General features: G+C 44.1%; 1 protein-coding gene across 3 annotated transcripts in view; it reads right to left on the bottom strand.

Moving 5' to 3' along the window:
• Positions 1–889: 889 nt before the first annotated feature.
• The window catches only part of RXRG (retinoid X receptor gamma), a 44787-nt gene continuing 30761 nt past the window's right edge, over positions 890–14915 (bottom strand). For 2 of the 3 annotated variants that reach the window (XM_010373364.2, XM_010373365.2), the window contains exons 4-9: positions 10914–11074; positions 10667–10796; positions 9526–9658; positions 8227–8318; positions 6804–6909; positions 1081–1377 (exon numbers count right to left, since the gene is read on the bottom strand). In XM_010373364.2, the coding sequence (XP_010371666.2) occupies positions 1230–1377; positions 6804–6909; positions 8227–8318; positions 9526–9658; positions 10667–10796; positions 10914–11074 (770 nt within the window). In that variant the 3' untranslated portion in view covers positions 1081–1229. Of the gene's footprint in view, positions 1378–6803; positions 6910–8226; positions 8319–9525; positions 9659–10666; positions 10797–10913; positions 11075–14915 lie in introns of all 3 variants that reach the window. The other variant, XM_010373363.2, reaches the window with a different exon arrangement.

Below are 14915 nucleotides of genomic sequence, written 5' to 3' on the forward strand. Positions count from 1 at the left end.
AAATGTCATCCACATTGTCCTTTAGGGGATTCTTTCTAGTTGTGTGGAACCCAATTCAACAACACCGATTACTTTGTGCTTTGTACACCAGGCCCTGGGTCAGGTTCTGGTGGTATGGAAAAGGTGAAGCAGGACTGCCATGTGCAGCTGTTCAGGCTGCACATTTACATTTACAACCTTAGGGGGTACCACGTAATTCATAGCATACATCGATTTGTGTATCTGTTAAGCCCTATTCTTGCAGATGGCAGGAATGTGAGTTAAAGACAGTGAGCTATATGGGCTATGTGTGGTGTCAGACACAGTCTGTACCTTCAAGGAGCTCATGGTCCAGCCAACGGTTGGGATTTAAAGACTATGTAAATCTGGACATCCTAGACTAGAAGATGGGAGAGCTTTTCTCTCTTTCCCCTTTAAGAACAGGCTGCACAGGGTTAGATAAGATTGGAAAACAAACTTGGTGTACTCTAGTCTTTTGACTATTGTTGCTAGCTCATGATATAACAGAAAAACCTATTCCTTTGTTACCATCTCCCACCAACTCCCAGAACCTAAGATCTTCCACCAACTCCCAGGACAGAGAACATCTCTCCTTTGGCCTCATACTAAATTGCCTCCATTTAGAATAAGTCTCTTTCTGCTCATTATTCTTAGGAGAAAAACAAAAACAAACAAACAAAAAAAAACAAGTTAATTTGGAAAGACAGCATCTCTTCCCAGTCTCCCCAGAATGTGCCCCTGGGCAAAGCTTGCTGTGCAGCAAAGCCCAGCTTAGATTCAGGCATTGTGCTCTGGGATTTATGGTCTCAGGACCCCAGCCTCTGATATCCCTTCTCCATGTCTGAGTCGACTTCCCTGTAGCACAATAACACACCCCATGCTCCAGCAGTGCCAATTTCACATATATTATTTTATTACTCATTTGTTTGCTTTCCAGGGCAAATGAAAAAATAATTTAAACCAATTGTATGTACAGAGGCTTGGTTAGTTTTCCCAAGAACTTCCAGAAAGTCCCGCAGCCCTGTAGACAGCAAAGCATATTACCTTTAACATCTATACAAAAGTCCACCTATAAAAGTCTCATGTGTAGAAAGGTTTTCTTTATTATAAGCATCACATTTTGGGACAGGAAGGGGGTCAGGGTGGGAGGTGGAGGAAAGTGCAGGGTGGGGGTCCACACACACCTGCCCGGGGGTCATCCTGGGTGGGGAGGCTGTGGCTGGTAGGGCTCAGGTGATCTGCAACGGGGTCTCCAACATCTCCATGAGGAAGGTGTCAATGGGGGTGTCCCCGATGAGCTTGAAGAAGAAGAGGTGCTCCAGACATTTCAAGCCAATGGAGCGCAGAGCTGGGAGGCGCAGCAGCAGCTTGGCAAACCTGCAGGGAAGCCAAGAGGCATCAGGAACAGGGATGGGCATGCACTGCACACCTGCACCTGCTGGCGGGAGGCCGTCCACTTGGTCTTCTCTACCAATCTGTGATAAAGGAGCTGGAAGGGGAGACAAGGGAGTCACAGAATCTCTAAGCCTAGAGAGCTTCAGAAGCAGGCTAGAGGGCTTGTCAGCCTTAAAGGCAGAAGCTGTAGCACATGACCCTTCAAGAATCTTCAATTCTGTAGCCACGTCCCAGGACTGCCCTCAGCTCCCCTCACTCATGGTGGGGAAGAGGAAGAACTAGATGACTGTGTCCACTCACGTTGCCAGCCATACTGGCTCCTCACAGTCGCTGTGTCCCTCGGGTACCTGCACAGATCTGCTGAAGCACCCAGAGCCGAGCGTGAGGCACTGAATGTGCTCAGTCCATGGCAGCTGTCATCATTAGATGAACATGTTTGAGAGCCTTACTCTAGCCATCATGCCATCAATTTGGTTCAGTTTCCAGCCCCCACAAAAAATATTTTTAAGAATGAGGTCTCACCATGTTGCTCAGGCTGGACCTGGGTACCTAGGCTCAATCTATCCTCTTGCCTCAGCCGCCTAAGTAGGTGAGACTACCAGCACATGCCTTGGGGTCCACAGTCACCAAATTTTTGTTGCCAATTTGTAACCAATTGTTACCAATTTTTTTTTTCTGAGACAGAGTTTCACTCTTGTTGCCCAGGCTGGAGTGCAACGGCCCAGTCTCAGCTCACTGCAACCTCTGCCTCCCAGGTTCAAGCAATTCTCCTGCCTCAGCCTCCCGAGTAGCTGCGAATACAGGCTCCCGCCACGATACCTGGCTAAATTTTTGTATTTTCAATAGAGACGGGATTTTGCCATGTTGGCCAGGCTGGTCTCAAATTCCTGACCTCAGGTGATCCATGCACCCCAGCCTCCCAAAGTGCTGGAATTACAGGCGTGAGCCACTGCGCCTGGCCAATTGTTACCAATTTTTATGGTCAACTTCTTAGTCTGTGCTTACCCTTAAATTAGGAAAAGAGGAGATAGAAAATCATAGTCTCTGCCCCTGAGGAGTCTATGGTCTGTTTGGGGAGAGGATACATGCACACATGCATACACACTGACCCACACATTATCATACACACTCGCACATGCTTCACACCCATGTGCCCGCACACACATCCTCACCACTCACACACATGCACACTCACGCTCTCACACTCTCACATTCCCTCACACACATGCACTTACACACACCCTCACACATACACATGCCCACTCATGTACACTTTCACATGACCTAACATGTGCATGCACACACACCTTCACACACTCTCATGCACACACACACCTTCACACACACTCATGCACATGCACCTTCACACACTCTCATGTATACACACCTTCACACATACTTCACGTGTTTGCACACACATCCACACACTCATGCTTTCGCACTATATTCATGCACATTACACACAATACACATACTTACACATGTGCACACACTTAATCTCACATATCTCATGCCTGTGGTCTCACATATGTACACATGCACACTCATACACACACATGTACATGCATGCACTCACACATACACACATGCAAACACACTCCACACTCACACTCTAACATGTTCTAACAACATGCACACATGCACACACACACACCCTCACTCACTCATACACACCCTCACACACATTTTTCGATAACTGAAGACATTTGTTGTGAGGTTCACAAAAGGGAGAAAGAACAGTGTGTGAAGGAATTCATCTCCCATCTGCATGTCCTTTTGGGCACCTCTTTCTGTGACATTTTTCACTCTGTGACATTGTGCCCTCTGTGCACAATGCAATGCCAACTCATTTTTAATGTTATTAATGCTACTAGATATGAAGTCACTCTACTCACAATTTCCAATAAAAAGCTCAAGGACCAAAATCACATTAGTCACTATGGCCCTAAGTCAGAGATTTCTGGTTCCAGATGAATCTTTACTGAGTGTCACAGCATTATTTCATGAAAAAGTTACAAATGAGAATTTCAATGTTCCTTGAAAATGTGTATATTTCTATACTCATGCCATATGACATTTTAAAGAAATGTAGCAATACAAAGAAAATAAAGTGGCACCATCTAAAAAAGTAGAAATTGCTTCCCTATATGGAAAAATTAAAGATCTATGCCAATGCCACACACTACTTCGAAAGCCTCCAGTGGTAAAGCCCCTGAAAGCATTTGAGTGGCATCATCATTCAGGAAAGAGGTAGTTAGACAATAAGGAGTCTGAACTCCCGGCTGTGCCTCTGCCATTAAGCTTTATGGAAGTAGGCAAAGGAAACGGCTTCTCCATAAGTGCAAAGTTAGACTGGGATTAACTCTAAAATTTTTCTGAACTCTAAAAAGACCAAGATTTTACAACATCCAAAATTCTAAGTATGCCATCATACTGCCCTCTTTGTTGTGTGATCTGGATTTAGGAACTGAGATCAAATCTAATAGACGCATGTCACAGCATTCCTTGCCCACAGGTTAGCAGCAAGGGGGATTTATGCCTTTGAAGGTGCCTGCTGTGCGTGCAAGAGAGTGTGTGTGTGAGTTCTATGACCTGACTTTTGATCTCTGCTTTCTGATCACAGCGAAAGCAGAACGTGGCCCCTGTGACATGCACTTCTGAGACATCTCCACAGAGTGGCAGCACTCTCCCACTGAGAAATCTGCCTCTACCTGGCTGTGCCAGGATCCCCTTCAACCAGGTTCTGCCGACCAGAGGTGACCAGCCCTCAGCACACCCACATGCCTGGCCAGCGACACCCCTGATATACCTGCTGAGCCAACTATGAACACTTGATCAGGGCAGTCACCCTCAGTCCAAGCTGTGCTGGACAAACCCAGGAGACTATGCAGTGGACCCCTCCTCTGCTACCTCTCTGCAGTTCCAGGTTCTGCCCTAGTCCTGGCAACAAATGTTGGCCTCTCTCCCCAGTGTGTGGAGGCAGTCCAGCCCCCTACCAGTCGTCTTCCGGCAGAAGAGTCAAGTTCCAAAATTTTCAAAGTGATATGAATTAGAAACAACCCAAATGTCAATCACAGGGCAATGGCTAAATACATTAGGATATGTTCACACTGCAAAATATTACAAAACCATTGAAAATGATAATTTGTAGTTGTCAATATTGAAAACAATTTCTAGAATGGCTAAGGGAAGAAAATAACACACAAAACTGTATGATTTCATATCTAGAAATGCATACAGGATATGCATAATGCATAATAGATACATGAAGATACACACAAGACATAATAGATACATGAGGATACTGGAAAGAAATATACCAAAATATTTACAATAAGTTCTTATTATCTGCTTTTTTTTTTTTTTTTTTTTTTTTTTTTTTGATGGAGTTTCGCTCTTGTCATCCAGGCTGGAGTGCAATGGCACGATCTCGGCTCACCACAACCTCCGCCTCCCCGGTTCAAGTGATTCTCCTACCTCAACCTCCCGAGTAGCTGGGATTATAGGCGCATGCCACCACAACCAGCTAATTTTTGTATTATTAGTAGAGACAGGATTGCTACATGTTGGTCAGGCTGTCTCCAACAACCGACCTCAGGTGATCCACCAGCCTCGGCTTACCAAAGTGCTGGGATTACAGGCGTGAGCCACCGCATATTTTTAAAAAATATTTTTCTAAGGGTTTTTTTTTTTTTTTAACCAAAGCATGCATTCCTTTTATAATTAGGAAAAAAAGTGAGTTGGAGTTTTTTGTTGGTTTTTAAAGAAAAACAGCAAGTCATAGAGCCAATTTCAGGAAAATGATATGTATGACACTCATTATTTCTAATGCCCCGCACACAGTATGTGCTCAAAAAATGGAAGATGTGATAGAAAGCATCCAGCTCAGGGCTTCAGTTAAGATGACTTGCTCAGGGCTCACACCTGACAGAGGCCAAGCCAATGCTGGCAGCCAGGTCCTGACCCCTTGATCAGGGCTCTCTCAATCTCATCTATAGTGAACTGCTAGATTCGCCAAAAATCCAATCTTTTCTTCTCTTCCTTGGCATAAAACAGGGTACATTCTCCAGCCTCCTTTGTGGCCAGCTGGGCCGCGTGACTTGGAATCAGCCAATGAAAGTGAAGGAAAAGATGAGGGCGCTCTAAGACCCAGGTCTGGCCCATATGGCCTTGCCTCTCTGCTCCTCCACCTCTTCCCGCTTCCATCATCTGGATGCAAAACACAGTATGGCTCTGGGTCATGGTGGAGACACAGGAAAAAAGGAGATTTGGTCCCTGAGTGATGGCATGCAAGACAACCACCTCTCTAAACTGACTGCCCACCCAGATTTGTGAGCAAGCAATAGACGCTTGTGTTAAACTGGTGGCACCTGGTGGGTCTATTCAGCTTAATCTCACTAATATACTAGGCCCTGCCTATTCATTGCACCAAAGGGCCAAAACCCACCTACCCAAATTCATCCACAGCCTCCAACAAAAAACACAGCTCAGTCTCTTCTGGACAATTGCTAGATGTCGGCTTATGATCCAGGATAAACAGCTAAGTAGATATTAGACTTCACAGAGGAATAGAAATAATTAGTGAGCATTGGGAGCATGTAAAATTAATCCCTCAAACAAAATTAATGTCTTTAAGACAGTCTTTTCAGTTTCATTTCCAATTTCTATGAGATTTGAGGATCATATTTTCTCATTTTAACTGGCATTAGCAGAGAGGGAAAACTCTTTGGCTTAGCTGTACTTTGGAAAAAACTTTTGAGAATATCTTTTAATAACTCAGAAATGCCTATACTGCTAGATGGTCTCAGAGATCTGCTAGACCGACATCCACCTTTCCAAATGAGGAGCCCAGACCCAGACCCAGCACCTTCCCAGATGCCACACACATGGCACCCTGGGGACCAGCAGCCATGCCTTCTGGCTACCAAAGCCTGTACTTCCTCCTGCATGGGGGTTTCTATGGGGGCAGACCAGAAAGCAATGCAGTCACACCTCAAACACAGGCTCTGTGAAATCACACGAACTGGGTTCACATCTCACCTCCACCACGTGCTAGCATTATGGTCTTCAGCAAGTTACTTAACATTTCTGAGGTTCTGTTTTTTGATAGAAATTGGAGATAATAATTCCCACATTTATTCATTTGTTTGCTATTCATCCTCCATTTAAAGATGTGTGCTATGTGTCGGGCACTGCTTTACATGTTGAGGTTAGAGGAGTAAATGGTGAATAAGACAGATAAGGCCACTAGCACCATGGAATTAACATTTTTGTGGCTTTCAGCTTGTTATGAAGATTAAATAACATTTGAAAACACCTAAACAGTGCCTGCTGCACTTTAGGGGCTCAGTAGTTGAAGAATGGGAGTAGTTGCTGCTGTTACTACCATTCTGCCAGCACTCTCTCACCTGCCTGGCTGTTCCGGATACTTCTGCTTGGTGTAGGCCTCGAGGGTGGCATAAACCTTCTCTCGCAGAGTCTCCACCTCAGAGGGGTTGGACAGGCCCTTGGCATCTAAAAGAGATGACTGAGTTAGCCTTTGATTACACACCCTCCAGCAGAGGCTGTCCCCATTCCCTCTGGCCACCCTCCCTAGAGTTGCTAGAGACACCCTGGATAGGGACAAGTGTGAAATAAACAAAGCTGGTCATTCGTGCTCCCTTGCTCTTCTTTCCATGTCCAATTTACCCAAAAAACTCTTAGGGCAAAGATTTTAAACTCCATGAATAGGCAAATGTACCCACCACTGACTCTAAGGAGGAGAGCTTTATTTTATCCAGACCATTCTCGAAATATTACCTGCACACATTTACCAAGTGCCTACTATGTGCTAAGCATGGACTAAGTGATAAGATGGGGCACAAAAGCTGAATTGGCACATGTCCTGCATTGATGAACTAACTGCCTAATTCTGGAGATAAAGCTTCTGCATGAATGATTACATAATTCTGAAGGTTCCTCTTTCTTGACCACAGTAGCATTTGCTGGAGCTGATCGCCTCCTTGAAAGACTATTTTCCCTCGAGCCTCCAGGACACCACCCTTCTGATTCTCTCCTTATCTCACTGCTTGCTTCTTCTCAGGTTCCTTTGCTGGCTCTTCCTTTTCTCCCTGACCTCTAAATGTTGGCATGCCCCAGGGCTCAGTCCCTAGCCGTCTTCTCTGCTCTATCTTCCCAGATGATCTCACCCCAGTGTCATGGCCTTACACAGGCAGAGGCTGACAGCCCTCTGATGCACGTGGCTTCTCCCATGAAGTCCAGGCTCATATGAGCAGTTGCTTCCTGGGCAGCCACTCTTGGATATCTACTACCCATCTCCTATTTTATTGTCCAAAGACAAGATCCTGATTCCTACCCACCCACTCTCAGAACTTGCTCCTCATGGAGTTTTCCCCATCTCAGTGAAGAGAACTTCATTTTTCCCATTGTTCAGGAAAACAAAACTTAAAAAAAAAAAACAAAAACAAAAAAAACAGAGAGCCATATTTAACTCCTTTCTTTCTTTCTCATTCTACATTCAATCCATCGGCAAATCACACTAGCTTTACCTAGAAATGTATCTAGAATCTGACCACTTTTTACCACTCCCTTCACTGCCACCCTGGGCCACCATCATCTTTCATCTTCCCCACTTGCCCCAGGCACGTGCCTGCCACACCCATTCAAAACATTTTTCAAGATGGCTCTAGCTGACACTGTGAGCTCTCCTGGATTCCTGGCTCTGCGGTCTCTGTCTCAGCTGAGCTGGAGGACTAACAACATGGGAGCACTGGAGGCTGACAGTGGAAGAGAGCTGAACACACACATCCCCTGGGGTCCAAGGGTGGTTACCTGGGTTAAAGAGCACAATGGCTCGCAGGCACCCCAGCTCCGACTTGTCCATCTGCATGTCTTTCATTTTGGAAACCAGCTCAGTTAGAACTCTGTTAATAGGAAACAAGAGGGTAATGAGAAAACCATGAGTAACAGGCGAAGAGCCAATAAAATGAATTCAACCAAAATGTTTATACGCCCACCCTGTTTCCAGATGATGTACCAGTTACTAGGGGTACAGAAATGTAAAAGATGCAGCCCCTCATTGCAAGGAGATTACAGTTTAACTAAAGAAACAGACATAAAAACAAGCAGCAGCATGACGCCCAGGAATATAGCTGCCATGAGCAAAGTCCAAGTGGGCTCCAAAGAGGAAGCAATGAATGCAGGGAAACAGAAAGTCATCATGGACGTCTTGGAAATTAAAAACGCAACAGGCAAAGCAAGTAAGGGGATTGCAGGTCTAGAAAAACACAGCAGAGGGCAGCATTCAGTGAACTGGTAGAAAGGTCCTGGCACCATGAAGAGGGATGAATCATTCCAAACACCATGTTGGGCTCTACATGGAACATGTGGGATAGGGCAGGGAGGTAGTAGAGACAGCTCAGTGGATGTGCACATGACCAAAGAAGACCATTTACAATGGAGGGGGAAAGGGGCCACAGGGCCCTGGCATTGGACAGAGAGATTAATTTCAACTTAATTCTCCTCTTTACCAGTTCTCCATCCTCTCACTCTCAAATTATTAACCACTCCTTTTATTCAACTTCTTGTCAGATGGCTTAATTTTCCTTTAGTATCATTTAAGGCACAGAATTTCTGTCAGGGTGTCCCTGCCTGACCAAGATGGATTTGCTCCTGCTGCAGGCCTCCTTCTGAGATCATCCAGAGCCTGGCATAAACAGTCCATCTTGCCTGGCTTCTTGAGGACAGATCCTGATCCCTTTCCCATCCTTGGCCCCTAGGATAAACAGTTCACCCTCTCTACCCACAACTTACTAGCTGATGTCAAGATCTAATCTCTCCCTGGGAAACCCATTGGGAGAACAGATTCTCCTATCTGCCTGTGCTGGCCTCTGACTGGCTCCATCTTATTGTGATCTCAACCTTTCTTTTATTCTCTCCCTCATTCCCCAGGTTTATAGTTTCATGTGCCTAGTGGTCTCTGCATGGTCATGTGCAGCTAACTGGGCTGCCCATCCTTCATCCCAGCACTACCCAGAGGTTCATACCCACATGAGAATTCATGTATACACACATGTGTATACACATACACACATATAATACACACAAATACTGGAAGCAGAAGAGAGACACCTGTCAAAGATGGAGCCGACCCCAGCACTATGGGCACTGCTCCGGTGGACATGTAAACCCGTGGCCAGAAGGATGCCATCCTGCACGGAAACTGAGCGGTGGGAGAAAGAGGCAATCAGCAATTCATTCCACCCTGCAAGGATAAAGAGGAGGTCTTGAGGGAAAACAGACCACATTCTTTCTTTCTTTATAATCACCCGAGGCATGTACTATTATTCCACATAACACAAGCAGAATTGACAATCTAGAGAGGTTAAGAATTAGTTCAAGATGACACAGCTAATTAGTGAAGAAAAAAAGGATAAGACTGGGGTCTCCTGACATGGCTCTGCACATCCCCCACTCTCTCTCAGACACAACTCAGAATGACAGCTTGAGGATAATGATTCTTTTTTTTTTAATCAGTCAACAAATGTGGATTGAACATTTAGCAGATAATGGTCACTATGTTAGCTTCCATGGTGGATAAAGCTAATATACCTTGCAGTTTCTGCCCCCAGGACCTGACAACCTAGTTTTGTTTCTTTGGCATTGTCTAGTAACACCCAACACAGTCTGTAACTTTCAGCTGACACTCAGTGAGTATTCATTATCTAACAGGGATGAATGAGTGGACTGGTTCCCCATGCTCAGCCAATCTTCATGAAATTTTCCTGCTGGCTCAGTGACAAATAGGAGATATGGCATATGTCAATGGCCTACAAGTGTCCCAGAAATAGGAGGCAAGAGAAAATACAGCACATTGAGTCTTAAAATAGGAAGATCGTGGAACCCATCTAGTACAAGCTTGAGCAAACATCTTTGGCTTCTTTATCTCACCTATGAAATGGGAATACCTCTATTTGCCAATTTCATTACAATAATGAGGCACTGCTTCAAATTATCCTCAATAAAAATGATTTAATAGTCTTTTAAAAATGTATGCAAATTATAAAGCCATGGTAAAATTTGCGTGGGAAGACAGTCCCACTCCCTCATTAACAATGCTTCATTTGGGAATGAACAGCCCTGCATAGGGTTATTTCATCATCAACATGGTACATAGCTTGGACATGTTGCAGCTCCATCAGGTTACTTTTTTTAGGATCCCAGGAGCAATTTCAAAACTGTCCCAGGGAAAAAGGCAGCCAATATGCTTTACCTGCCCGAAGCAAAATGACCTGGTCCTCCAAGGTGAGGTCAGAGAAGTGGGGAATACGCTTGGCCCATTCAACGAGGGTGAAAAGCTGCTTGTCAGCAGCATGACATATGTTGGTAACAGGGTCATTTGTCTGAAAAAGGAACAAAGTACTGTGAGGGACAGGTCCCAGGACTCAAATACACCCCTTTCTCCCATTTCCAGTCCTACCCAAGAAATGGAACACACATGTGTGTCTAAGAGCACATACCGAGTTCTCCATGTTCATGTCACCATAGGATTCTGTCTTTGGTTCAACAGCAAGTTCAGCTTCTAGAATCCTCTCCACAGGCATGTCTTCATGACCACTACTGGCACATTCTGCCTCACTCTCAGCTCGCTCCCGGCTCCTCTGTCTTTCTTCTTGCACAGCTGACATGCAACAGGACATGCAGAGGTTACCATAATGCCCAGGACAACAGTGGGAAAGTTTATGACCCACCTAAGCCTCAATTTACTCATCTATGAAAGGGGATCCTGAACTGGGGATATTGTAATGTTGACAGATGAAACAAGGAAAGCAAAGCTGTTTGCTTACGCCTATGCAGAATGAGGGGTTCTTTAGTGCATATTCTTTCCAATGCATTATGGTGATCACACTAAGAAGTATGCATTTTAAGCTTAAATAAACTCTAATTATATTCTCTCTTTTAATGGGCCACCCTCTCCTTGCTATCCCTGCAGATCCCCACATTCTTGCTCTACCTGCTGCCTCTAAAAAATTGTGAGCATGAAATAGTTAAGTAGCAAGCACATTACTTTAAAAACTCCCTCTGTCAGATCCTATGCATCATCCTTGGCATTCACGTCCCATTAGGTCTGCCCCTAGTGCACCAGCTTGAACACAACATCACCTGATCTGACTTGTCAGGGAAGATTTTCAGGGAGCCAGCTGTGGGTATTTAGTAAGTGAAGGGGTGGAGGGATGTCACCTAGATGACATTTCAGAATCAGTGGCTGATTTTGGAGGTGGGGGAGGGTACATAGGCAAAGGTGTAGGCTGAAATTATCTCAGCCTCTCCAAAGCTTAGGGTTTTCATCAAGGTTCAGGGCAACTCTCAGAACCCTCCATGTCTATACATTAGGATGGAAAGCAGACTGCTGTCCCCTCCAATTCTATGCTCTTCATCAGGAGAAAAGTCTCTGTTGGGTTAGTTTCCATCATCTAGAAGGCTGTAGTTTCCATCTTATTCACAGCAGCAATAAACAGAATTTAATATTAGAACACATTTTTTACATCCCAAGAGTCAGGAAAATTATCCTTTAAGCAGGTGACTAGCCTGAAACTCCATGACAGCTACTCCACTAGCAGCTCCTATTTCTGTTTCTCTCCCTTCCTCCCCATAGTCCACTTGCAAGAGTGCCTCCTACTCTCTGAGGAGATAACAAGCCCCAGAGGCTGCAGAATGGACTGGAAACGCGATGCTGAACATCTCGTTTGTCATGCAAGCCATATCAGTCTTTCAGGATAGGTCAGAGAAGGGTATGACTGCAAAAACACAACTTATACTCCCAAGCTTAGTGGAGATACGCCACAAAGCTTCAAGACAAGAATGGTACTGTGTGGTTGAGAGAGAGGCAAAGAGGGTAGAAAGAAGAAAAGGAATAAGGGAAAGAGACAACAAAACAGGGTGAGAAAAAGAGGAAAGAGAAGGGAGAGAGAACAGAGAGGAGAAAATAGGGAAAAGAAGGGCAAAAAAACATGTGCCTTAGAGTCAAAGAAACCTTTTTCACATATAACTCTACCCCTTCCCTGCTAAATGGCATTGGCCATATGACTGAGCCTAGTAAGCCCCAATTCCCTTATCTGTGAAGCAGGGATTAACTGAGATAGCTAAGGCTGGCACCTAGTTAAGGTTGGTACTCTTCAGTAGTTAACTGAAATAATATCATAGGGATGAACAAAGCAATTATAAAAACTCAATACAAATAGTTATTTCCTCTTTGCCTTTGTGTCTTTTTACCCCCTTGGGCTCATCTCTCCATCTCCCTTTTTGGCCTCTTCCTCTCTCTCCTGTTGTTCTTCCTCTTTCTGTCTTATCCTTACTTTCTGCTCACTCTGTCAGCCTTCATTCACGCAATATGTAGAAACTACAATATGTATTTTTTATTATATTTGGATTTACTGGGAAATGTTGAATGCTTCTTGTATTAATTTTTTAAAGGTAGGTTATGAGCTTCTATTTGTCTTGACTTTAAAAGATGAGGGAAAGCAAACTAAGTTTAGTTTCATTCGTGGTCCTCAGTCAATGTCTTCTACAGATTTGTAACACTCGAGGAAAATAACCTTCAAGCTTCAAAGGAAATATCCTTGGTGTCAGGGCATTCGATTCTAATTCTGGTTTTGCCATTAACTGAGCAAACCCTTTGCTATTCACTTTTCCTCTTTGCACTTTAAATCTTCCTGTCATAAATGAGGAGTCATATATTGTTTTTGGGGTGTAGCTTCTATGTGTCAGACATTCTGAGCTACTACTACGACACATATCAGGGTATATCCAGGGAACCCTGGATGATCAAAAATAGAACCACACTCCTGCCTTAGGAAAGGATTTTAGCCATTCATCCAACATGTGTTTATTTTGCACTCATTACAATAGCCAACATTTATGAAGCTCTTTCTCTGTGTCAGGAATTATGCTTAACATTTTAAATAGATTACATTTCATTTAATCCTCACAATAACCCTCTGACATATTACAAGCCACAGAGAAACTGGTAACATATCTGAGGGCACGTGGTAGGCCATGATGGAACCAGCACATACACCCACAATGGCTCCTCCTGGGCCCATCTCTAACCTCTCAATACTGCCACCAAAGTACTAGGATAGGTCTAGTAATAAAGACCACGCAGGGCTCACAAGGATGCCAATGCTGCCCATGAACAGCCTCAAAGAAAATCCATTCTCCAGTCTTAAAACTGGATGTATATGATGAGAAATCATGGAAATAGACATTCCAGAATTCCTGAGGTAGCCCACGAATCAGAGGGTCCCAGTCCTATACAGGGTCTGCCATGTGCTTGCTGTGTGAGCTTGTGTGGGTCCCTAGGCTCTCTGAACCTCTTATTTGTCCTTCAGGAAATGGACGTGTTACATTAGAGAATAGAAAATGTCCACTCTAGCTTTAACATTTTGTATCCTAAAAGGGCAACAAGTCCTGGCCCCTGGTCCCAGGCGGGTAAACTCTGTGCCCACCCCAATTCCATCTCTTTATCTGTGTGATTTCCATGGTCTCTCTGCTATCTGCTCCAGGATGTTATTATTCTTGTCCTCAAGAAAGTGTCCAAACAGAACCCCAAATTCTATAAATCAAGACCAGAAATGATGGCGGTGAAGGACAGGCTATCCAGTGGCCTTTTGAATGTGGCCCCTTATATAGCAAGAGGAGGAACTGATTCACTTCTTTGCCTTCTCTTTGTCAGGGTAAATGGTGCCAATCTCTTTAGAAAGTTCCCTAACAGCTCATTTCCCTCTCCTAATTTTTACTACTCAGCTTTTCACTATTCTTTCTGTTTCTCCACAGTCTTTTTAAAAATGCAGGAGCAAAAACTGGGTCCAATTTTCTATTAAAGTACCCAAGCCATACAAGAAGGAGTGCCCAGTCTCTTACAGTTCACATGTCCCTGTTTTCCTTCCTTTTTAAACAACAGTTAACAAAAAACACTTCCCAACATTTCACCTATTGACCACTCTGTCCCTAACTGAGCTGGAGATATTCAGCCTGCGTTTCCAGAGATGGATTAGACTAACTCTAGAGAAATAGAAATGATTGTTTCTCTGACTGAGACCATTCATTTTCTTTTAATTCAATATCATGTGCTTAATGAAAACTTATTTTTCCAAGTCAACTAGAAACTTATCTCAAGTGTTTTAGGAGGAAAAAATGACCCTGCAGCCACTGGGTTCTTGTTAATGGGAGAAATACTTGTAGTCATTAGTTTCATTTTGATAATCATGGTGGGGGAAGTTCCAAGGAGTATCAATTCTATCTTGCTGGAAAAAAGATGTTCTTCACCAGCAGGTATTTCATATCGTATGTTCCAATCTGTAACATCATTGATCCCACTGCCACAGCAAGTATGACGTAAGCACAGAGTAGGCACTCAGCTAATACTCAATGAATAAATGAATGAGTCATTTTTAGGAGCTCCTGCACTTCTAAAACTTCTGATTTCAGCATTCAGTTTAAACTGTTCATTCAACAATTTA

The sequence above is a fragment of the Rhinopithecus roxellana genome, chromosome 8, assembly GCF_007565055.1.
Source record: "Rhinopithecus roxellana isolate Shanxi Qingling chromosome 8, ASM756505v1, whole genome shotgun sequence".
In the NCBI taxonomy this organism is placed as follows: Eukaryota; Metazoa; Chordata; class Mammalia; order Primates; family Cercopithecidae; genus Rhinopithecus; species Rhinopithecus roxellana.